Source organism: Papaver somniferum, chromosome 2, assembly GCF_003573695.1.
Source record: "Papaver somniferum cultivar HN1 chromosome 2, ASM357369v1, whole genome shotgun sequence".
Taxonomy (NCBI): domain Eukaryota; kingdom Viridiplantae; phylum Streptophyta; class Magnoliopsida; order Ranunculales; family Papaveraceae; genus Papaver; species Papaver somniferum.
Window position 1 is genome coordinate 136,120,411 of NC_039359.1, and position 26,158 is coordinate 136,146,568.

At 36.2% G+C, this 26,158-nt stretch overlaps 2 protein-coding genes across 2 annotated transcripts; both read left to right on the forward strand.

Annotated features, from left to right (window-relative positions):
• Nucleotides 1–20,731: 20,731 nt before the first annotated feature.
• LOC113352024 lies at nucleotides 20,732–21,734 on the forward strand. Its single transcript, XM_026595908.1, has 2 exons — nucleotides 20,732–21,028; nucleotides 21,145–21,734. The coding sequence occupies exons 1-2, from the start codon at nucleotides 20,752–20,754 to the stop codon at nucleotides 21,732–21,734; spliced, it is 867 nt and encodes a 288-aa protein (XP_026451693.1). The 5' UTR covers nucleotides 20,732–20,751.
• An 810-nt stretch (nucleotides 21,735–22,544) lies between these two features.
• Nucleotides 22,545–23,562, forward strand: LOC113353998 (ankyrin repeat-containing protein NPR4-like). The gene is made up of 2 exons (XM_026597455.1): nucleotides 22,545–22,759; nucleotides 22,844–23,562. The coding sequence occupies exons 1-2, from the start codon at nucleotides 22,550–22,552 to the stop codon at nucleotides 23,504–23,506; spliced, it is 873 nt and encodes a 290-aa protein (XP_026453240.1). The 5' UTR covers nucleotides 22,545–22,549; the 3' UTR covers nucleotides 23,507–23,562.
• The last annotated feature ends 2,596 nt before the right edge of the window (nucleotides 23,563–26,158 follow it).

Sequence of the window (26,158 nt, forward strand, 5' to 3'; positions counted from 1 at the left end):
TCTTCCTTGTATTCATCAATGCTTCTTCGTAAGATAGCCATCCCTTCACAAAGTTCTTGGAGTTGCTCGTTTGTAGCCTCTTTATCTTTTTGAAACTCTTGTCGTAAAAAGTTGGAAAAGTTGTCTAACAAGTTGGAGACTTGTTGTTCACGAGCATAAGAATCCTCCAATCCTTGTGGTTGTTCGCACACATACCCGTCATAAGGTTGTTGATATGTATGAGGACCACAATATTCCGTAGGATATTGATCTTAGCCAATAAATTGGTTTTGATTATACCCATGGAATGGTTGGAAGTTTCCATATTGTTGAGGTTGTTGAAAACCGTATCCGTCATTCCAATATGCTCCATCCATAGAAATCGGTACCTGAAACACGATTCTCAAAACAAGGTTAACAACCGGAAAATAAAAAAAACACTAAAAAAAAAAAAAAAAGTGACAACCGCTGCCTCCCCGGCAGCGGCGCCAAAATTTGATCGTTGTCGTATGCGTCAAAAATAATATTACTTTCTCACAACTTAAAATATATAATATAGCAAGGGTAAGAAAGGATCGTTCCCACAGAGAGGATCTAGGTTGTAAAGTTGTTTCGGTTTCCTATATAAACAAGGGGGATTTTCTGATTTTTAAGTAAAGGAAAATAAACTAAAATCAAATAATAAAATAAACAAGCAAATCAATAAGATGAAGATACTGGTCAAGGATTAGTTTTCATTCACAAACATGAATTTGTAACAATAATTAGAATTGATATTTAATCTCAACTTTTATCAAAAGTCCTAGGATACCTTGATCGCAAGAATATCCCGCTAATTTCCTTTTATCATCAACAAACACATTAAAATATGCGAATGTGAATTCTTCCTAAAAAACAACCTAAAGTGTAAAAGCACAATTAAGTTTAACTCCCTAATAGCACTAAGTTCTATGAAATAAGACTAATCAATGCAAACGAACGTGTAAAAGCACTAATTCGTTTTAACAAAGGTTATGATCCACTTGTGACTATTAGGATATCACTACAAGCAATACTCACAATTATGCTACTTGCAATCAGGAATTATCACTTTTGCGTATAATAACCCTAATCTAGCGATAGAGATGAAAACTAATTCAACCGATTCACGACTCGACTAAACATGCATTCAAATCATATAACAATATTAAAAGTGAATCATAATCAACAAAATATGGAGACAAAACTAATTCATTGCATAAATATCATGATTGAGACTCCAACTTATTCCTTAACCAAAATAGAGTTATCTAATCATATCCATGGAGTTCATAAACAACAAGAAGAAATAAGACTATCATGTTCAAAACCCTAGGATAAAAGTAGTAGAAAATGATAAAAAGATCCCCCAAATTGTTTCGAGGCCTCCCTATATATAGAGATTTGTAACCTCTTCTTGATGAAACTAGAAAACCTAGCAAAAATAGGAAAGTTGCACCTCCTTAAGAATCGTGTCCCGCGCATCACACCCCGTGCAAAGTAAGGTTGCTATAACTCGGCAAACATCCAAAAAAACACGCCACTTCCAAAAGCTGACCGTGTATTGACATTGTGAAGGCAGACAATGAGCTTGCTTCCAATCCAGCCCAAGTCCGTTATTAGCCATGGAACTGACAGGATAAATTATTTCTCTTCATATTCACGGCTAACTCATGTTCCTCCATTGAGCATTAAGCTTGGCAACAACACATCTTCTTCTCTATATTGATAATGACAGCAACTGAACCCAGCTTCATCTCTGTCCATCTCCGTCAATCACTGGAAACCATCATCATTACTCTATTCTCGAGTGAACTCCGTCACTGATCTGGTAGCAGACTCTCTATTTCAACTGCTCCTCGTCACTACCATTCTATCTCCATTATTCTTTAGCTTGTTTTCTTTCATTGACTTCAGCACTAATCAACTTCCTCTATCTCCAGGCCATCCCTATTTTTGCAGTCATCTTATCTGCATATCCTCTCCAGACCACCTGCACTTTACTTGCATCCACGTACAGCATATCTTACATAGAATACAACACTACTGAATAGCATTGCAGCACTATCACGGATTATTATCAACCACAACGAACTCCACCATCAATCTATATTTCTTCCTCATGATTACTGCCGATATTGGCAACAGCTCACATTCACCTTAGTTCCTCCATGTTCATCATGATCCCTAAATGGCTGTCAACAACAGCAGCCAACAACTCAACCCTTACAACGCATGTTCTTCTCCATCAACTCTATTTCAAACACCAGCCATTCTTCTCGTCACTGCCATCTTATCTGGAGTACCACCGCAATTCTGTCATTTACAACCTCAATCTCCATATCAGTTCATTCACATTTGTTCACTGCAGCACCAGTTTCAATACTACAATGCACAGCACCAGCAATGTCACCTACACTTCAATCTCCATTGCAGCCAAATCCTCCAGAACCACAATTGCAACTCCACCTTGCTGCAACTTCAAAAAGACACATAGCTTCGCTGCAGCTCCAATTCCCTTAATTCCAGCTGCGACTTCGAACACATTCTGCAGAAGCATCACCATCATAACCATTAAGCTCATCTCAGTAACTCCATCTGTGCAAATCCTTTCAGCAACCTCGAGCTCATATATCCCACTGCAAGCCATCACTTCCATTTCTTTCTCGCAGCCAATTTGCACCTGCACTTGTTCTCGAGCATCATCAGTTCTCCCAGCTCAGCTCACACTACTTTTTACTCTAGCCTTCTGCAAACGTACAACTGCAGCACACAGGTTCAGCTCATTCTCCGCCTTCAATACAAATCCACCACATCTCAGCCATCACAATTGCAAGGCCTCCTAAACTACTCTCATATCCTCTGTCATCACCTGCATACTCCACAGTCCATCAACTTCAGACCAATACCACAGATTCAGCTCCATAATTTCTGCAACTTGAGCTACATCCACCACCAATGCCTTCGCTGCCAATTTCCTGCAATCTTTTGTAGCTTCATAACCACCTAACTCAGGCCACAGACTCAACTCCTCCAATTTCTTTGTGCTTCTCTGTAACAACACTTGCTCAGGCCACTGCATCACTGCAGATTCAACTTCAAATGGCAGCAGCTCGCCATGGCTAGCATACAGTATTCAGCCTGTACCCGTTCATCTTATACTTCAACTGCAACGAACTTCGGCTTCCTCCATGAGCATTATTCTTACCAGATTCTGCACTGTACATCATATGACAACAACGAAAGCTACAGCAATAGCAGCAGCAGCCTTCAAATCAATATCACCACTGCCAATTCCCTGTAAAACTCATCGCCGCAGACCCATTCTAACACCACCACTGACTGCAGCTCAAGTCATCTTCACCAGCAAGCTTGCAACTGACTCTGCATCACAATCTTCACTTGGACTCCCATGTACAACTGAATCACAACCTTGAAATTCTCCAGCTTTTTCTTGTTGACCTCCAACTGAACTGTTCATACATCTAACTTCACAGCACCAGGTTCAATGTCTACCATCCCTGGCCATTTTAAACTCCACCAGAGACTCAAGCCATCTCAACTGCAATCCTTGCTCTCTCCCCGGTTCAACAACATCACTTGGTTCTTTATCGGAAACATATCAAACACCAATCTGAACTCCATCTTCGCAGCATCATATCCTCATTCTTCTCAGCCTGTGTTAGCCTGTAGCAGCAACTATTTCATCCATTGCATCCATTCTTCAACCTGCCATCACCTGCAACCATTGCCTCAAATACCAGCAGAACAACTTCTCGGGCTCAAACCCTTCCTTGTTTCAGCTACAGTCCATCTCTGCATTGCATCACCAATAGCACCCATGTTCTCTAGCTTCACACTAGTTCAGTTGCACACACAAATCCTCCATGAACATCAGCAGAAACCCTAAAACCAAATCGATCACAAACCCTTGATAATCATCTGTAGTCGTACCACCATCTTCACTGCCATACCTCCAATCTCAGTAAGCCCTTGAAAATCATCTCTTCCACCTGCAATCTCCCAACACAATTGCATCCTTCACCATTCTCAGTTTCACATGAACAGCATCAATCCATTGAGCCATTTGCCTATTCATTTCAACTCCTGGCACATTTAAGCTTCAACTGCTTCACTTCATCATCTTTCAGTCACCGCCATCAATGGCAGAAACCATCTTAATCACTGCCAATTGCATTCTAGACCAACAACACCCCATTGAAACAACACCAACAGCTCAATCTTCTCTTCTTCTGTGTATTCTTCAAATCCATAACAAACCCATTGTTTACAGACCTGATTAATCTCCAATCGAACCCCAGTTCTCACCACCACTGTCTTGTTCTTCTCCATCTCCTAAACCAACAACAACTACCACGAATTTCCATCTCAGATTCGAACCAAAAACCCATTTAATTGACGACAGATACTGGCTGTTCTCCATATCACGACCTTCATCTTCCCTGATTCTTTCAATTTCATCTCTCGACCGATAGCAAAATCATCGTAGCTTTCAGATCTCTCTCCATTTTGTTTATGGCTGCACCTCCTTTTTCAATTTCAGATATAAAAGAATTGAATGTGCTCGAGAGTCTGAGATAGTCGAACCACAATTATGTTTTTAGATGTGGGACGACTATTTGCACCCACGGTCCTGGGATAAGGGATGTCCTGCTGCTTATACTCTCCTCCCAACTGTGAGTCTTGAATAACTGACAGTTCAAGCTCCCACAATAAATTCTGGATTTAAGCGAGTTCCACTTCTTTTTGCTTTAATGACTCCAAATCACCTAAATAACTCAAAAGCAAACATAAGAGACATAATTCATAAAGACAATAACAAAGAAAGCATAAATACTAGATATAAAATTAGGTGTTTTAGACACCTATCAATTGTGTCTTATAGAAACATCGATCGGAACATCCAATTAGAATGCGATGACATGGAAAATCAATGCTGACATGGCTTCACCATAATTAAGAATGATTATGGCTACGACATGTGGCATTTTGGGGTATCTTATTATAAAGAAAGATGGTAAGTGTTCTAAACTCCATTTTCAATCATTGAAATATTCTTAGAAGACGACAATAGTTGTCTTGCACAAACTATTAGCTTAAAAACAATTTTCAAGTGATCGAACGATCAATACGAAATATTCCGAGTCTACATCAAATGATTGTCTCACACAAATCATATAAGATGTTACTAGGGGATTTCCACATGATCATCTTTAGACTTTCGTCGAATAAAAGATGAACTTGGTTAAAGCGAAAGCTTACCAACATATATTTCGAGAAATATGTAAGCGAGTTAAACTCATCTCGAAATATCAAATGTGTATAAATAGAATACCATATAGTAATACGACTTTTGTCTCAAGAAGGAGATAGAGTAGAAATAGACTTTGTTAGAGCACTGCTCGGTCGAACTCGCAAACGTTTCTATCTCAAGCTTGTTTGTCAAGTTTAGTTGCCAAAACGATAAGTCTTGATTTCTATTCTACTAATATATAGCTAAGTCTCGGACTAGGATATAAAGTGTAGTTGAGCTCTAGACTCCACGGTGTTCATCATGCAAAGACGAAGAACTACTCAAGGAACTGGTGGAACTTCATCGACAAAAAGGTATGTGGAGACTTGAACTTATCTATCACTCAAAAGGATACTTTATCTCCTATCTTGAGACAAAATTCGTATTGCTATATAGACTATGATTATACACATGTACTATTTCGAGCTGAGTTTATCTCGCTTATCTATTTCTCGAAATATGTGCTGGTAAATTTCGCTTTGGCCAAGTTCATCTTTACTAGTGATGAAAGTCATATTAGTTTCAATTACTTGAAAATAGATTTGATGAAAAATAGCTTGTGAACAACAACTAGATAACATCCTCTAAGAATGTTTCAATGATTGAAATGAGAGTTTATAATACATAACCATGGTTGGATATAAACATTGTGAGATAACTCATATGTGTGTAAGTCCAATTTCCTTGAACCAAAGTATGCGTACCTTACTGCTCAGGATAACTGGAACTAAAGTCCGCGTACCAGTACGCGTACTGCCGGAAGTTCACATCCCGTGAATTCCTGCTTGAGTTTGAGAACTGATAACAAACTTAATCCGGGTACCTAAGTCCGCGTACCAGTATGCGTACTTAAGTAGGTTATTTTCTAAAAACAGTTTAATTCGTGAACTAAGACATTTATATTTTAAGGAATGCAATCTTCGCAAACCATGGCTATAATGTTCATGAATCCATTCGAGTGAATAAAAACTGTTTTTTTTCGATTGTGTCTTGTATACTTCTATGAGATTTAAGCAATTGAACAACTCTCTAACTAGTTCATTTGAGTCACTTGTACTAGTTGTGGTAAAGATGAACAAGGTTGATATGAAAGTGCTCATATGACTAACCTATGATTATTTACCGTTGAACCAACGACTTGTACACGTTAGGTACGGTTACTCAAACCTAAATGAAGTTACATTTCATGTGTGTATGAAAAGCTAAGATTCGATCTAACGGTTGAAAGATATTATCTTGAATCTAATGAGGTTTTCATCTAACGATGAATACTGAATGATTTGTTACCAAGGTAGCATTGATTGCAAACCCTGATTTGAAGACTATATAAAGGAGAACTCAAACAACTGGGAAACCCCCACACCTTCTGTGTGATACTAGTTGTATACTAGAGTCGATTCTCCTTTAACCTTAGGTTTTTATCGAGACCGTGTAGGTTAACGACTTGAAGACTTCATTAGGATTGTGAAGCCAGACCCGACTATCTTGCATATAGTTGTGTGATCTGATCTTACTGTTTCTATCGTATTTGAGTACAATCGTAAGGATTGGATTGAGATTAATTTCTGCGATATGCAAGATAGAAAAGTACTCACAAACATCTTCGTCTCAACGTTTGTGATTCCGCAATATCTTGTTTCGCTAGTCGATTAAGATTATTGTGAGCTGATTGATAATTCTAGGCTGTTCCTTGGGAAAATAATTCTAGGTTATCAATTGGTTCATGTTCACCTTGATTTATCAAAAGACGTAACAAAACTCGTAGGTATTTCTGAGGGAGACAGATTTATCTATTCTTGTAGACTTTTCTGTGTGATACAAATTTGTTTATTAAAGTCTTCGACTTTGGGTCGTAGCAACTCTTAATTGTGGGTAAGATCAGCTAAGAGAATCAAGTGCGTAGTACCCTGCTGGGATCAGAGACGTAAGAAGCACAATTGTACCTTGGATCAGTGTGAGATTGGTTGGGGTTCAACTACAGTCCAGACTGAAGTTAGTTTGTAGTAGGCTAGTGTCTGTAGCGGTTTAATACAATGTGTGTTCAAGCTGGACTAGGTCCCAGAGTTTTTTTTCATTTATGGTTTCCTCGTTAACAAAACTTCTGGTGTTTGTGTTATTTCTTTTCCGCATTATATTTTGTTATATAATCTAAATATCACAGTTTGTGCGTTCAATCGATCAATTGGTAAATCCAACCTTTGGTTGTTGATTGAAATTGATTGATACTTGAATATTGGTCTTTGGTACCATTCCAGTTAATTTCTCTTGTATTCAACTAGACTCGCAGAAATCTATTTTCTTGAGTCAGTATTGAACCGAAAAATTTACATATAACTCTTTGTTATACTTTTATTAAGATTGAGTCTGACTGTCTAGTTGATTCTCTTAAAAATATATTGGATTTTATCCATACAGATTGCTAAGCGAAATATTGGGTATGGTTGTTAGACCCACGCTTTTTCAATTGGTATCAGAGCAGGCAAACACGTTTAAGACCTTATAAGTCTGTGTTTGTAGTGATCTGACTCAATGGACAGCAGTAATCTCTCTGATAACGCAACACAAGATCAGAGGTCTTATGAGATGTTTCAAAATCCTAAGAAATCTAAGAAGCCTTCTGTACCTGCCTCTGTGTCTGAATCTGGATGATCTTTCAGATGAGAGTGATTCAGAAGAAGGACAATCTATTGATGAGGAAGTCTCTCAATATATCAATCCCTTTGACCATGCCTTGAAAGAAAATAAGTCAACATATTGCTTGAGAAAATATTTGGCACCTCTCTGTCAAGAAAACAGAAAGATGAGAAAACTCTTTAAAGGTTATGATTGTGGATATGAACTTTTACAATCTACCGTTAAAGATCGATAAGAAGACTTACACTCAAAAAGGTACGAATATGATAATCTCCTTCGGAATCTCTTTATTTTGAAAGAAAGACTTGCGGAATCTGAAGTAAGATATGACTCTCAACAAAAATATTCTAATAACAGAGAACTCAGTCTCCTCGCCATAGAAAAATCTTTGGAGACCGATCTCGTTGTTGCCTTTAATAAGGTAAAATCACTTGAGGAGAATCAGAAAATATTCAATTCTAGCTCTACAAAATTATCTTCTATACTTGGAGCATGTAAAGAACATCGTGATACACGTGGTCTGGGCTATAAGGGAATAGACGCTCCAAGTACTGATAAAATCAACTTTGTTCAATCTAATGTCAACTCTTCATGTAAAAAAACGTTACCAGCAGCTGACGGTTTTGGATACAAGGATTGTATTCCTTAAATTTAACTCTCATGAGAACAGTCAAGAACAAATCCTTTAACTGCTATTATTGCGGAAATAAAGGACATCTTGAACGAAGATGTCGTTTTCGATTAAGGAATGAGAAACTCCACAACATTCTTGTATGGATGTCAAAAGAAGTAATTAAACCTGTCTCTCATATTGCTGGAGTAAAAGGCAGTGTATGCAATCAAGAGAAATGTTGTGATGAGTCATTTCTAGATTATGATTTTGAGACAAAAAATGCCTACAATTGTAGAAGGAAGAATGTCAGGTGGACAACTGACTCTTTAAATTACTCTGAGAAGAGAAAAAGGCATAGGAGAAAAAAAGAAAAGGTAAATTCCTTATCTCTTTCTAAAGAAGACAGTGAACCCGAGGTGTCTTCTCCAGATTTCATTCGTATCAATAATCGAGTCTCAGAGCTCAAGATCAACATAAACAGACTCAAACGGACTATCAAAAAGGCAAGGTAAGCGGCAGGTTCAGGTATTCCTTGTTCCTCTCCGGTTAAATCTCTTTCAACTAATCCTAGTGATTTTTCTGAAAATCTTCAAGGAGGAAAGAGAGAAGAAGTCAATATTCTTGATGAGCAAAAAGCTCATCAAAATACAACATGACTGCTTAATGTAGCATCCTTCTTGTAATGTGGAAGGATGCTCATAATTCTCAAGAAGCCTTTGTGTCTTGAGAAAGTAGTTGTTGCTATATTTTATATAAGTTTTTTGTCCTTTACGAAACAATGATCATAAAACTGTTGAGCCTTGCTCCAGTACTTTACATGATGTAATGTTTTTTTTGAGTGTTCACTCTTGAGAATAATTTCTTGTTGATTGCCTTGATTTTCAACAATTCTCTTATGTTCCCTTGAACTAAGAATTTCATCCTTTATTTAAAATGATTCTTGAGTTTTTCATGACTTCTTCTAAATTTAGCTCCATTATTCTTTTTGGTCTCGTACCAAAATTGTAACCATAAGTGCACGTACACCTGACCCACACGGAACGTATATGAGTATCCCTAGGATTTCCTAAGAAACACTCATATATATATGTATCATGCTCCATTTTGGTACATACACATTCTGTAACGTCAAAAGGTTCACCTGATTTCTGTGTGCACAATGGATGGATGAAACAAGGAAGACAATGTTGAGAAGGGAAAGACTATCGAGTTTCACGAGAACCCTATTTTCATATCCTTCTATCATGTTGTTGATCATGAAAACAAACTACCAGTTCAGATGTCATCACAACTGGTAGGAAATCTTCTTCGAGATTTTAAGGTCGTTCGTGAACAACTTGAAATTGCGACAAGAAATCTTGAGTTTCTGAAAAACGAACTGAATAAAGCAACTGATGAGCTCGTCTATGTTAAATCTCTGGTTGCTGGGTATGTTTAATGTTTTTCCAAATCATGTTCTCAAGGAGTTGTTTTGATTTTTTCTATGAAATCTTCTTATAAGAATTTTATTCTTGTGTTTTTAGGAAGAATAACTAGAGTTTGGAATAGCCATTATTGTGATTACACATAGCTATGTCCAACGATTTTCATCTTCATGGTTTTTAGATTTATTTTCTTAAATTCTAAAGTTTGTTTGGAAGACGATTTTTGCAGTATTAATCTTTATGGTTTTATATATTGCAAATTTGTTATGGGATATGTGTGTTTGCGTCCGTGAACTATGGTTGTCCCATACGTGGTGAAAAGTTAAGTCTCTCGTATGTCGATATGCAAGTATTGATAAAGGATCGAATGAACTCTTAACAAAACAAAAGATAAGCCTATTATATGTCTTTATGCAAATATTGATGAAAGATAGGATGAGCTTTTTTTTACAAAGAGTATGTCTATTATATGTCAATGTGCAAATGGTGATCAGAAATAGAATGAATCTTTGTCTATTCCACAGTATTGATCTTTCCTGATCCATATTTCTTATGTATGTACTGTGCGGCTCAGTAAGCTCTCTTATGTTGAGCATTTCTGATTAAATTAATCATGGGTTCTCTTGTGGTTAATTTAACTAAGTTTTTGGATACAAATTCATATTCTTATGTGAGTTGTTAATATCTAAAGAAATCCTTCTTTTCTTGTGAAAGTAAGGTCGCCTTTGTTGTTCTTTCGGGAATGACATTTAATGGGGGAGAGTTCTTAATTGAACTTGTGCTTAATTGACAAATCTTTGTTGAGAGTGCGGATGTGGAATATTATAGCGTTTATCTTGTATCTTTATAAACTCCTTGATGAATGCATTTAGTTTCGGCTATATGATTTCATCTAAAAAGTTGGTATGTACTTTCTTTTGGTCATGAAGTGTCTCTATGGAAATTTTATGAGGATCCCACTAGTTTTCGTACCTTTGCCAATTTTATTGACAAAAAGGGGGAGAATTAATATGTAGTTCGCACTACAAATACATATGGTTTTCGGATCATTATGTAAGGGGGAGTGGTTTTCATGTGATATGAAGTATTGACTAAGGGGGGGTGATACATATCACCATAGTATTGTTGTCAAAGTTGTGATACAATTGAACTTTGATGCTGTGTAATAATAATATGACACTGTGTAACAATGATTAAGAGCTTTTGTTTTCTCATTGTTATGGCTACGGATCTTCAACAAGGATTGATGTTGCATTGAATATCTTTGGAATCATTGGAGTGCTTGGAAGTGACGAAGATTTCGAGTAATGTTGAAGAACCAAGAGGATCATGCATGTGGAAGAGAAGTTGCAAAGTTTATTTATTTTGTATTCCATATGTATTGATAATTATGTCGCTAAAATTGACAAAGGGGGAGATTGTTAGAGCACTTCTCGGTTGAACTCGCAAGCGTTGCTATCTCAAGCTTGTTTGTCAAGTTTTGTTGCCAAAACTATAAGTCTTGATTTCTAGTCTACTAATAGCTAAGTCTCGGACTAGGATAAAAAGTGTAGTTGAGCACTAGACTCCACGGTGTTCATCATGCAAAGATGAACAACTAATCAAGGAACTGGTGGAACTTCATCAACAAAAGGTATATGGAGACTTGAACTTATCTATCATTCAAAAGTCTACTTTATCTCCTATCTTGAGATAAAAGTCGAATTGCTATATAGACTGTGATTATACACATGTATTATTTCGAGCTGAGTTTATCTCGCTTATCTATTTTTCGAAATATGTGCTGGTAAGCTTTCGCTTTGGCCAAGTTCATCTTTACTAGTGACGAAAGTCATATTAGTTTCAATTACTTGAAAATCGTTTTGACGAAAAATAGCTTGTGAACAACAACTATATAACGTCCTCTAAGAATGTTTCAATTATTGAAATAAGAGTTTAGAATACATAACCATGGTTGGATATAAACATTGTGAGACAACTCATATGTGTGTAAGTATAATATCCTTGAACCAAAGTATGCGTACTTTGCTGCTCAGGATAACCGGAACTAAAGTCCGCTTAGTGACGGAAGTTCACATCCCGTGAATTTCTGCTGGAGTTTGTGAACTGAAAACAAACTTAATTCGGGTACTTAAGTCCGCGTACCAGTATGCGTACTTAAGTAGGTTATTTTCTAAAAACAGTTTAATTCGTGAACTAAGACATTTATATTTTAAGGAATGCAATCTTTGCAAACCGTGGCTATAATGTTCATGAGTCGATTCAAGTGAATCAAAACTGTTTTTATTTCGATTGTGTTTGTCTACTTCTATGAGATCTAAGCAATTGAACAACTCTCTAACTAGTTCATTTGAACTAGTTGTGGTAAAGAAGAATAAGGTTGATATGAAAGTGCTCATATGGATAACCTATGGTTAACTACCGTTGAACCAACGACTTGTACACGTTTAGGTATGGTTACTGAAACCCACAATGAAGTTACATTTCATATGTGTATAACAAGCTAAGATTCGATCTAACAGTTGAAAGATATTAGCTTGAATCTAATCAGGTTTTCATCCCATGTTGAATATTGAATGCATTGTTACCAAGGTAGCATTGATTGCAAACCCTGATTTGAAGACTATATAAAGGAGAACTCCACCAACTGGGAAACCTAATCCCCACACCTTTCGTGTGATACTAGTTGTATACTAGAGTCGATTCTCCTTTAACCTTAAGTTTCTATCGAGACCCCATAGGTTAACGACTTGAAGACTTCATTGGGATTGTGAAGCCAGGCCCGACTATCTTCCATATAATTGTGTGATCTGATCTTGCTGTTTCTATCGTATTTGAGTACATTCGTAAGTATTGGCTTGAGATTAATTTCTCTGATAGGAAATATAGAAAAGTAATAACAAACATCTTCGTCTCAACGTTTGTGATTCCGCAATGTCTTGTTTCGCTAGTCGATTAAGATTATTCTGAGGTGGTTGATAATTCTAGGCTGTTCTTCGGGAATATAAGTCTGGGTTATCAATTAGTTCCTGTTCACCTTGATTTATCAAAAGACGGAACAAAACTCGTAGGTATTTCTGTAGGAGACAGATTTATCTATTCATGTAGACTTTTCTGTGTGCTACAGATTCGTGTATTAAAGTCTTCGACTTTGGGTCGTAGCAACTCTTAGTTGTGGGTGAGATCATCTAAGGGAATCAAGTGCTTAGTATCCTGCTGGGATCAGAGACGTAAGGAGCGCAACTGTACCTTGGATCAGTGTGAGATTGATTGGGGTTCAACTACAGTCCAGACCGAAGTTAGTTTGTAGTAGGCTAGTGTCTGTAGCGTCTTAATATAGTGTGTGTTCAATCTAGACTAGGTCCCGGGGTTTTTCTGCATTTGCTGTTTCCTCGTTAACAAAACTTCTGGTGTCTGTGTTATTTCTTTTCCGCATTATATTTTGTTATATAATTGAAATATCACAGGTAGTGCGTTGAATCGATCAATTGGTAAATCCAACCTTTGGTTGTTGATTGAAATTGATTGATACTTGAACATTGGTCTTTGGTACCGTTCAAGTTAATTTCTCTTGTATTCAATTAGATTCGCAGATTTCTATTTGCTTGAGTAAGAATTGAATCGAAAAATTGAGATATAACTCTTTGATATACTTTTTGTTAAGATTGAGTCTGACTGTCTAGTTGATTCTCTTAAAAGTATATTGGAGTTTGTCCATACAGATTGTTAAGCAAAATATTGGGTGTGGTTGTTAGACCCCCACTTTTTCAGACTTTCCGAGTGATAGATGAGTTTCAGTCTCCACATAACTTTTGTTGATGAAGTTCCACAAGATCTCTTAGTAGTTCTTCGTCTTCAATTGATGAACGCCATGAAGTCTAAAGCTCAACTACACAATCTATCCTAGTCCGAGACATCACTATAAGTGGACTTAAAATCAAGCCTTATAGTTCTGATCACTAAACTTGACAAACAAGCTTGAGATAGTAATGCTTGCGAGTTCGACCGAGAAGTGCTCTAACACTATAAGTCTTGATTTCTAGTCTACTTATAGCTATGTCTTGGATTAGGACAAAATGTGTAGTTGAGTTTTAGACTTCACGGCGCTCATCGATTGAAGACGAAGAACTACTAAAGGGAGCTTGTGGAACTTCATCAACAAAAGGTATATGGAGACTTGAACTCATCTATCACTCAGAAGTCTATTATATTCTATCTCCTATAGAGACAAAAGTCATATAGCTATATAGACTTTACATTATACACATTTGATATTTCGAGCTGAGTTTAACTCGCTTATATCTTTCTCGAAATATGTGTCGGTAAGCTTTTTGCTTTAACCACGTTCATCATTATTCTTGACGATCATGTGAAAATCACCTGGTAACATCTTACATAATTTGTGTGAGACAGTCATTTGATGTAGGCTCGGAATGTTTCGTATTAATCATTCGATCACTTGAAAATTGCTTATAAGCTAATAGTTTGTGTGAGACAGCTATTTTCATTTCTAAGAATGTTTCAATGATTGAAATGGGAGTTAAGAACTAAAACACATGTCTGGATGGATACATTACGGTTTGTGTACTTAGTGTACGAACTGTATTGACGGAATTCAGGACCGGAAGTTTGCATACCCGTTCACAAACTTATTCAACTGTTTAAGTCAGGGTACATAAGTTTCCATACCCGTTGGCAAACTGATTTAACTGTTGAAATCCGGGAACCAAGTTTGCATACCCGTTCGCAAACGGTTTCAACTGATGAATTCGATCCGGAGCTAAAGTTTGCGTACCCGTTTGGAAACTATCGGCTTGTGACAAATGTCCGGAACTTAAGTTCGCCTAACAGTTTGCAAACTTAAGCGGTTCAAGTTCTTAAATCGGTTATGTATAATTTCATACTTCTGAACAAATACATTTATAAATTAAGGAATGCAATCTTTGCAAGTCGTAGCTAAAATGTTCATGAACTGATTCTTTTGAATCAATCCAATTTTACTTTAATTGTATCTTGTATAATTCTGAGGATATAAACAATTGAACAACTCTATGAGTAACACAATTAGATTCATTGATTATCAATTGATCTATAAGTGTTAAGATGAACAAGGTTAAGAGAAAAGTGTTCATATGGCTAACATCGATTAATTATTATTGATCCAACTCAATATACACGTTTAGGTACGGTTACCCATATCTAAATGAAGGTATATTTCATTTGTGTGTAACAAGCTAAAGACCATCTAACGGTGGAAAGATATTAGCTTGAATCTTAAATCAGGTTTCATATAAAAGTGAATATTGAATGCTTTGTTACCAAGGTAACATTGATTGCAAACCCTGATTTGAAGACTATTTAAGGGAGAATTCTAGCAACTGGGAAACCTAATCCTCACACCTCCTGTGTGATACTAGTTGCGACTATAGTCGATTCTCTTTCAACCTAGGTTTTCCCTAAAACCATTATAGGTTAACGACTTAAAGACTTCATTGGGATTCTGAAGCCATACCCTAACTATTTTCTCTGTAGTTGTGTGTTCTGATCTTACTTTGTTCTATCGTATTGAGTATTATCTTCTCTAAGATTTGCTCGAGATTTATCTCCGATAGGTAAGATATAAAAAGTAATCACAAAGCTCTTCGTCTAATTCTTTGTGATTCCATAATAACTTCTTATACTACAATATATTTAAGTTATTGTTAGGTGATTGATATTACTAGGTTGTTCTTCGGAATATAAGTCCGGTATATCAATTGGTTCCTGTTCACCTTGATTTATCAAAAGACGGAACAAAAACTTCGTAGGTATTTCTGTGTGAGACAAATTTATCTATTCAATAGACTTTTCTGTGTGCGGTAATTTTTTTTATCAAGTCTTCGACTTTGGGTATAAAAACTCTTAGTTGTGGGTGAGTTTAGGTAAGGGAATCAAGTGCGTAGAGTCCTGCTGAGATTCAGAGGCGTAAGGAACGCGACTGTACCTTAATAAGTATGAGATTGGTTAGGGCTCAACTACATTCCAGTCCGAAGTTAACTTGTAGTAGGCTAGAGTCTGTAGCGGATTAATATAATGTGGTGTTCAAATCTGGACTAGGACCCAGGGTTTTTCTGCATTTGCAGTTTCCTCATTAACAATACTTCTGGTGTCTGTGTTATTTCTTTTCCGCATTATATTTTCGGTATAATTGAAATATCACAGGTTGTGCGTAATTCAATCAATTGGTAAATCCAACCTTTGGTTGTCGATTGAAATTGCTTGATGCTTGGATATTGCTCTTTCGTACCATCCAAGTTATTTCTCATATTGATCTGGCTCACAGATTCATATCTGTTCGATTGCAGATTGATTTGAGAAATAGAGATATAACTCTTGGATATATTTTCCATGATTGAGTCTGACTGTCTGGTTGATTTTCTTGGAATTATATAGGAGTTAGTCCATATAGATTGCCTAAACGAAATATTGGGTGTGATTGTTAGATCCCCGCTTTTTCACTAACCCATATGAATACTAATCCATTACCATTTTTAGTAAAAAACCCAAAACCCAAACACCTAAACAAAAATAACTTGTGATTCTCATAAAATCCTTCCAAATTCCACAAACCCTAATCATTTATTATTATTTTTATTATTTTTTTCCCCAACGATCTCCAATACAACCAAGAAATGGTAAATCTTCATTATCACGTTCTATTATTAGCATTTATTCATTGATTACATGTTTAAAAATTCAATTTTGAAAATCAAAATCTCCGATTTACCCAGAATCGGTTTATGTAGATGTATCGTATCAACCTATTCTGGGTTTTGTTCTTCGTCCATGAAGAACATGCAGAGGAACCGGTTTATATGATGACTAGATTCGACCGATTCTGGTTAGAGATCAGAATATGAAAAGACATCGCCAAAATCAGTTTATAAGTCCATGAACATAAACCAATTGTGAGTAGATTTTTTTTTTAAAAATTCGTGCTCCTACAATTGGTTTATATGTACGTGGTTAATGTACATATTATGGAAATTGTCTCTTCAGATTTCATTTCACAATCGTTTTTTATTATGTGTCTTATCCACCGATTCTTAGGGTTTCATGTTCCTTTGTGTTTTTATTGTTAGAATCAGATTACATATGTTGTCCTTTGTATCAGTTGTTGAACTAGCTAATTTTTCTTGGTATATATGAACTTTAGCCACCTAGCCTTTTATTGGAAGAGCTCGTTGAGTTCATCAGGTTCGGATTTGGGTGTGAGACCCGTCTGGAGCAGGCACCGGCGTTGGACGATTAACTTTCATTGGAAGAGCTCGTTGAGCTCATCAGGTTTTCCTGGAGAAGGAGGGATGCAATTGCAGCTCGTAAGGCACGCGATGGACATTTGAATAGTCTTTTTGAATAAATGGTTGCAGGCGAAGCTACCAATGCTTCTAATTGTGCTGGTCGTGATGCTGCTTCTCCATGATGTTGATGCTCTCTTAGACATCATAAGTTTAAGTTTTAAGTTTTTATGTTTTGAGACTTTTAGTGGTTTAAGTTTGTAAACCTTTTTTGGATGATTATGGTTTGAATTTAAATGTACTGTGATTGTTAATTAAAATTATGTGTATAATAGGTTTATAGAAAACCAAGTTTATGCATGCTTTAAAATATGTTTTGCAAGTACTCACAAGCAATCGGGCTATACAATTGCACCTATAAACCGATTGTTGAGGATGTATCGTGGAATCGGTTTATGTGGGTGTCAATATGATCCGATTCTTCATGTCTCAAAATCGTCGGGTTTTTGTATTTTTTATTAGACAGAATCGTATTACATGTGCAACTATATAAACCGATTACTGTCGGTGAAAATTTAAAATTTTCTTTGTTGATTTTCAAGCACAATCGATTTATGTTTCCAAACATAAAGACTGATTCAGTTGGGCATAAAAACATAATCGGTTTTTTCGGACATTCGAGAATACCGGTTGTGTTAAATTATTTTACTTTTTTCGGAAAAATTAGCCGATTGGGTCGTTCTTTATATAAACAGACCTCATCCGCGGACCCAGTTTTCCTCAAATTTGCTTATTCTATTCGCTCTTACTCCATATATTCCACAACTACTTATTTCATACCTCTATATACCAAAATGGCATCGTTTGACTTCGTCGAAGATTTGACAATCATCAAAGCATGGTACGCCAAAAGTCGAGTTATAGATCACTCCTCCGTGAGGATAGAGTCCGAGACTTTTTGGGAGAAGATATATAACAAATTCAGGCAAGGTCATGGGAACTCGAAGAGAATAAGTCTTCAACAAATCCATGATAGGCACCAAGTCATCCAAGATGCGATATTTGCTTTTATAAATATTCAACAATGGATTTTGAACGCTAGCCACTTTAGCTTATCCCTTCAATAATTTGTAAGTATTTTTGTGGTTTATTCTACACAATCTACTTTTATAAATTTGTAACAAACAAAGTAAGTTTGTGTCGTGTATTTGTTGAACGAGGCCGTAATAGCGCGCCACTTGGAGGAAAATGAGGAAGCATTCACATTTGATGAACGCTTTCACTTCATGATATCCAAAATTCCGAAATATGCCCTGGACTTTATGGTGGGTGAATTAGACTCTTATTCCTCCGACGAAGACTGATAGTTTTAGGAGCTTTTGTATAGATTTTGTGGGTAGATCTCTACGTAAACCCTCACGAGGCTATAACTCATCAACTAGGGTCGCCTAGGGGTTTAAAGGAGATTGATACACGTGCTAAGTGCATCCGGATTCCTACAAAAAAGAGTAGATTTGAAATGAATGAAAAAAAAATCTTACGAAAAAGAAACAATTGGTTTATATATGACGCCCAAAAATACGATTACAAGAGTCGGGTTTTATCGATGCATGCTTTAACCGAATTTTAACGTCCTTCGTGAATACAAAAACACTACCCATAATCAGTTTACTAGTGCATGAACGTAAACCGATTCTGGATAGTGTTTCCGATAAAAATCTATCACTTTCAGTTATTTGATGTTTTGAAGATCAATTTACATCATATAAAATAATTAATTAATATTAATTAATCAGACGTAAAATGGGTAGAAAGTGAATATTTGGATGAGAGGTTGTGTGAAATTAATTTCTAACGAATTTTTTTATCATTTAGTAACATGCCACAAATAAATGTTCTAGGCTCCAAAGTCCAAACTAGACAGATAAATAAAATTCAAACCTTAAGTAAAAGCTCTCCTCCTTTTCCCCCTAGCTGTCTCTCTATATATATTCCTAAGATCTTTGAAGCGTTTAAGGTTTTGAACTGTTTGGGGTCGTTGTACCGTTTAAAACAAGCATAGACTTTCTTGATTTTCACCGATTAATTAAGGTTGGCATTTGTTGTATTTGTTGTATTACAGGTTTTAATCATCACCCATATATCTTTCTAATGATGACTGCAAAACCCATTTGACCAAAAATTAAAGCTCTACAATATGAATATTCTTCCGATCTTCCTAAGAGCATCTCCAACGGTGGGTGCTACAAATTCTATATGGAGTTTTTATTTAGATCCTTATTTGTGCGAATTCGTGCACACTCGTTAACGAGTGTATGTTTCACATTTCAATGTCTACCCTTGATTTAATTTAGGGAGATATGTAATGAGGGTCGTGATTCTAAACATGGAGGGTAATGGGGCTTTCGGTTAAAAAATGGCAAACCACAATAGAACTCCATTAATACATTTTCTCTGTCCTCTCTCTCACTCCTTCTTCTTTAACAAACCCATCAAAAACAATTCTTTTCGGCTCAGATTTAGTCCATTTTTGGACTAGATCTGAGCAAATTTCTTCGTTTTTTCTTGCTTTCTAGGTTAGTTAGTAGATTAATTTGGTTTTTATTGTGTTTTCTACTTATATACATCATTTTGGTGGTTTTATCCACTCTTTTGAGGTTTATCTTCGCTTTAATAGCGATTCTTGGTTATTGGGTTGGATTTTAAGATCAATAGTGATACTCTCCATGCTCTCCAACGACGAAATCTTCATCTTGGTTGTCTCCGGCGACGGAATCTTCACCGGAATCTTCATCATCAACTTATCCGGAGACGGAATCTCCATGGTGGTCTTTTTGACGATGGAAGCTTCATCACTGGTTATTAGAGATTTGAACAAATCATTCCTATTTTGGGAGCATTTCTTTCTAAAAAAGAAAAACAAACTAAATGGTTGGAATTTAATTATGAGAAAAACCATCCTTCTTCCGATTTAATCGGATCTTATTCATATTTGTATTTGTCTTACTCCGGTAATCCTTCTCTTTCTCTTGTCGGATTTCTCGGTATTGTATTCTTACGATATGTTCTTGTTACTTTGTATTCTCTTATTTTCGGTCTTAAACTCATTGTAACCTTGAAATCCCATTAATGAAAAGGTTCCTTGTTACAAAAAAAAAAAAAAAAGGGTTGGCAAACCATTTATTCTGGACTCTTAACTAGGGAAATAAAATATGAAACAAAAAACCATTTGTTCTTGTTCTAGAGTTTAGTGGATCTGGCTGGCTCTGACTCGGACTCTATAAGATGCGAATATGGTGACTCTGAAATTATTGAATAAATTTTGGATAAATTAAGGAATAAAAAATGGAACTCCAAAGGCAGCAATTATTGGAATCCAACTATACAATGGATACCCTTTGTCCTTTGTACACACCTAATTCATTGTTACTCGCTCACTCCATCTCCCAGACATCTCTTTATCCATCCATCTTATAATTTTACTCCACCACCATGTACGCTGCTACAAAATTAGTTGGTGATAATGATCATAATCATCAATCTCACGAACAAATGATAGAGATTAAAGAGCTACTTAAGATGTTGGCAGAGTCTCAAGCTAAGCTAGTGGAAACCCAAGCAAAACAAGCAGAATTGCAAGCTGACCAAGAAAAATCTCAAGCTAAATTAGCAGAAACACAAGCAAATATTCAACAACAAATCATAGATATTTTACGTCCAAGCACTAATGATACCGCTGGTAATAATAATCACCATACACAACAACAAGGTATACCTTTAATCATTCATTTTATAGTTTTATTTCAGAAAATTATACTCCCTCCTCCGTATCAAAAGACATTTTGTGCAAGTCCTGATAAGAATTTTGTTTATTGCTTTAAGAAGATACTGCCAACAATGCTAGACAAGAGATCACGCATGTTCTTAACGTTAATAATGATGGTGAGCAGAAGGATGGTTGCCGGGCAACATTTGTTTTTGGAAAAAACAACCACATATTCGAAGCACTAAGGGACCGTGACTTGGAAAAGGCCAAGGAGTATCTTAAGAAAAATCCCGAAGTGATCAATGAGGCCATCTGTGAAGACTTATCTACAATATTGCATAAGGCTGTATATTTGAACATCGAGATAACGTTCTTAAAGGAGATTGTAGAACTTATGAAACCGGACATACTTGAATATAAAACAAACTTTCATTGTGGTGGTGACAATGCAGTTCATATTGCTGCCTTTCGTGGATATACCCAAGCTGTTGTCACTATGGTAAGTAAGAATTCTAAGTTGGCTCAGATACGTAATGACGATGGATATACACCACTAGAAATAGCCCTGCTTTACGTTACACCTGGACAGAAGGCGATAGTTGAGTTCCTTTACTCCGTAACGAAAGACGTGGATCCTAGTCCGTTTTCAGGTAGTGATGGTGCCAAGTTGCTATGGTACGCAATTGATGCTGATTTCTATGGTAGGTAAAGAAATCGAACTAGCATAATTGTCATCGAATAGAGTGTGCATTATATGATTATATTCGCATTGGCAATACATTTGGCCCTTGCATATACCACCTTGATCATATAGAATTCAATTTCGGTGCTAACTAAGTGTTTTGCTTGTAGATTTCGCATCATCTCTTGTCAAACGGTTTCCGCAATTAATTACAGAAATCAGTCTCACAAAAAATGTGGTTCTAGAGTTGTTCGTTCGAAAGTCGCTTGCATTTCGAAGCGGAACTAGGCTAACATGGTGGCAGAAACGTGTTTATTCATGTGAGTAGTCATCAACCTAAATTTATATTGCAAGAAAGCAATAATTAGTTTGTGCCATCTTTATTTATCCATACGAAAATACAATATGTTGGTACAGTGATTCAACTGGAGGGCACTAAAGTCTCCTCAACGACCGATAAAAGAATCCCCGTGCCTTACTTAACACGAGGTACGTGTTCCTTGAATATCCTAGTACAATTGCAACTTTCTAGAATCGGCATCAATAATGACAGATTGCAGGGTTTATTCTCATGGTGGAAATTTGACTTTATTTCAGTGTCTTATATAATGAATGTATACAAGCACAAGTTGATGCACAAACAAGCAATTGCACTGCTTAAGCAAATGTTAGTGGGACTCAAGAATGCAAACAATTTAGATGTTACTATAGCAACTTTTTTCAAAATAATCCCGACATCATAAAGGAAGCTATAAAGCTTGGAAACATAGAATTGTAAGGGAGTGTCTCAAGCGGTACGGTTTCCTGGTATGGTACAACATAGGGATCAAAAAATGATAGAAATGGCTATTGCAGAAAAAAATGTAGAAATAGTAAATTTAATATGTGATTGCGGTGATGTTGAATTTGAAGATAAAATCACTTTGCTTTCTGTGATGGATAATAATGACAACACAATCTTGCATCACGCTGCCAAGTTAGCGCCTTCTGCGAAACTCAATATGATTTCAGGTGTAGCTCTTCAGATACAACGAGAATTGCAGTGGTTTAAGGTAAGGATGTTATTTCATTGGCAATTTAAATATTCACAATTCATTTTTAAACTCAAGTAATATTTCATTTCATAATTCGTACAGGGAGTAGAACGTATGTTAAAGATTAATTACAAGGACAAGAGAAATAAAGAAGGATATACGGCTCGAAGTATATTTACAAAAGAACACAAAGAATTGGTGAAGGAAGGAGAGCAATGGATGAAGGATACATCTGGATCCTGCATGCTAGTTGCTGCCCTCATTGCTACTGTAGCATTTGCAGCTGCTTTTACCGTTCCTGGAGGTAATATTAGTGACAGTCATAGCTCTAAAAACGGTACTCCAGTTTTCTTGGGAAAGACCTCATTTACCGTGTTCGCTGTAGCAGATTCCTTCGCTCTTTTCTCTTCTATAACATCAGTACTCATGTTCTTAGCTGTATATACTTCGCGATATGCAGAAATGGATTTCCTGAAGTCTTTGCCACAAAAAGTAATTATAGGCCTTACGACTCTTTTCATATCTATGGCGGCAATACTGGTAGCTTTTTGTGCATCAATATTTATCGTGATTGGAGACATGTCCCCTCAGAGTCTAATTCTTATAGGATTGTTTGGTTGTGTCCCTGTGACCTTGTTTGCATGGTTGCAATTGCCACTGTTTTACGAAATGGTCCAGTCCACATATTGGGGTGACCACTTTGAAAAACACAAATACATCGACCCTAGAGTGGAGAAGATAATAACAAAAAGAAAGAGAGTATAGTAAACTCTGTGAAAAGCGTTGGTTGTATCTTCATAGTCATAGAGAACTAAGGTCTGTTGGCCCTCAAAAACTAACAATTATGAATTTTCATGTACCTTGTTGGTTGTTTATTGAGTTTGGAGGTGTAATGCAAGGAATTATAATTTGTGTTTAATTTGGTGCTAACCAAAATGCCCTATCGTTGAGTATTTCAGTTTTGATTTTGAATATTTGGAATTTGCCGAATCTCTGCCATCAGACTGAAAAAAGTTCAAAACTTGTTGTGAGGCTTGAAAATGTTCGAGCTCGAGCTTTCGAAAGTCATATCAAACATTTCCGGATATAACTGACACTACACTTTCTCTATTGAATTGAAATAAAAAATTGCGACTTCAATAAGAACGGAAAACTCTATACATGGGACGATTAACATGGGCCAGATCTCGGACAATCAATCCAGACCTTTAATCATTTCCATCTTCATCCCATTACCAATCTCGATGCTAGAGTCATTCCCTTTTTCATCATTAAGATTGTGACACGTCATGTCCCATATCTGCACTAGCCCCCACTGTCCCGGCTGTAGCAAGGTCGAATAAGAACCTTATGACTTGGGCTGCAGTGGGATAGTTTTGGGCTGACAAGACGACAAAACAATCACTAAGTAGTAATCCCGTACCCCTTATCCAGTTATTTTTAGTAATGGCTAATATACCCCCAATTTAATTAGAGCTAATGAAGTTGATTACCAAAACTAATTATAATTAGTAACTTAATTACCTTAATCATGTATTTATATTCTGAAAATCAATTTTTATTTTTATTTAGAAGAAGGAGAAGGAGGCTTCTTTGGAAATTTTTCAAAAACCTTGGAAGAGTATGACAAAACATATCCTCAAAATCTGGGTTTTTTTTTGTGTGGTTATGGTTGTTAATGAGTCGACCCGGCCGTAAGTCCATATTACAAAAAAAAAAAATACTACATTCAAACCGTAAGTGACGGTTATCGGGGAACTTAAAAAAAACCAGCCGTAAGCCATAGTTACAGCTTGGAAAAGTAGAACAAGACGTATAAACAGTCCAGAATCATCTGTGTCTTCTTTACTGATAGGTTCATAAGTTTAAAAGGCAACTTTTCTAGCAGTAAGTGTTTATGGAGTTTGAAACTTTTAGGGTTTGGGCATACACACTACGACTTGAAATGCAAAATTCATTTCATTCATTAACCCACATTGCAAGCCATTAAATATTTACTTGAGCCGCATTACAAATTCGGATCTAGTATCCCATGTGATTTACTAAGAAGTCCTTGATAATGGCAAATGACTTCGTAGTTGAAAGATGAATCTTTCCCTTTTGTCCATTCCTTCCTAGCTTGAAATACGACTTGAACATCAGTTTCACCTCTAAGACGAAGTTCATATCAAATACGAAGTAAATCCATATGTTCTTCAACTTGTATGTGCATGTCTCCAAATCAAAGAAACAAATTAACTCTGTCATGGTTATTAGCTAGTGTTACCAGTTTCACTAATAATAATTTCATAGATCTTTTTCCAAAATAACTAACACTCGTTAAACCACGTTGCTTTAGTTCTTCTCCTCTTTTTGGATAACATATATAATACATAGTTTTGGAAAATAGACAAGTCTTCGTCCAAAGTAAAATTGGGTTTACCCAATCTTAAGTATATTACATACTATATGAAGATTGTTAGAGTTTTTGGGGGAGATTAGGGATCCAAAAGGTGTGATTTTGATTTGGGATGGGTGGGTATGACTAGAAGGACTTATTTTTTCATATAAAAAGTGGTGAAACGACAATGTTCTTCTTTAATATGACAACCCAATTATTCTTCTAACGGGTTTACTTTTCAAAAACTAGCCAATAAGATATTCAATTATAAGAAATTCAGGAACTTGTAGCTAGCAAATTGCTATATCAACCTAGCCGTAGGTAAGAATGAACATGTTATGCTTTGGTTGACAGTTATATGGTTAGGAGTCCAAGACGTAAGCTTGCCAGTTCTTAGTTATGCTAGAATCACGACTGCAATTCCTAACCATAACCGGGTGCTTACGGCTAGGTAATCTAGCCTTAAAAAAATGTTCTTTTTTTTGAGAGTTTACAAAGATACTGGCGGATAGAATACCGAGACGTAGGCGAGGTTACGGCTGGGTATCACAACCGCATATGAAACTTACGACTAGAACTCTAACCGTACAAATATGTCAATTATTTTAGGTACATCAAATGCTCTGACGGTTAGAATTTCTAACCATAAATTGAACTTACGACTGGAAATCCCCACCGTAACCTAAGTATACAGCCGAAATGAAAGGTGAGTTTTTAGCGAACGATTTATAGACATTTACGACTAGGTTTTGAAGATTATCGACCTAATCGTAAGTGATCATATGAGTTTTCAATATGTAATTTTTTTTCATTGTTCTTGTAATTAGATGAATGGAAACACTAAAATTCATTCATCAAACCTAAATTAATGTCGATAAGTGAAACAAATTGCAATCCATCCTTCCAAATCCATTGCCAAATAATAAACAAAGTATTAGATAATTAATAAAAATACAAAATACAAAATACCCATAACCAATACCACTACAACTCCATACGTCATTCATCGGAATCCTCTTCTGAATCCCGTTGTCTCG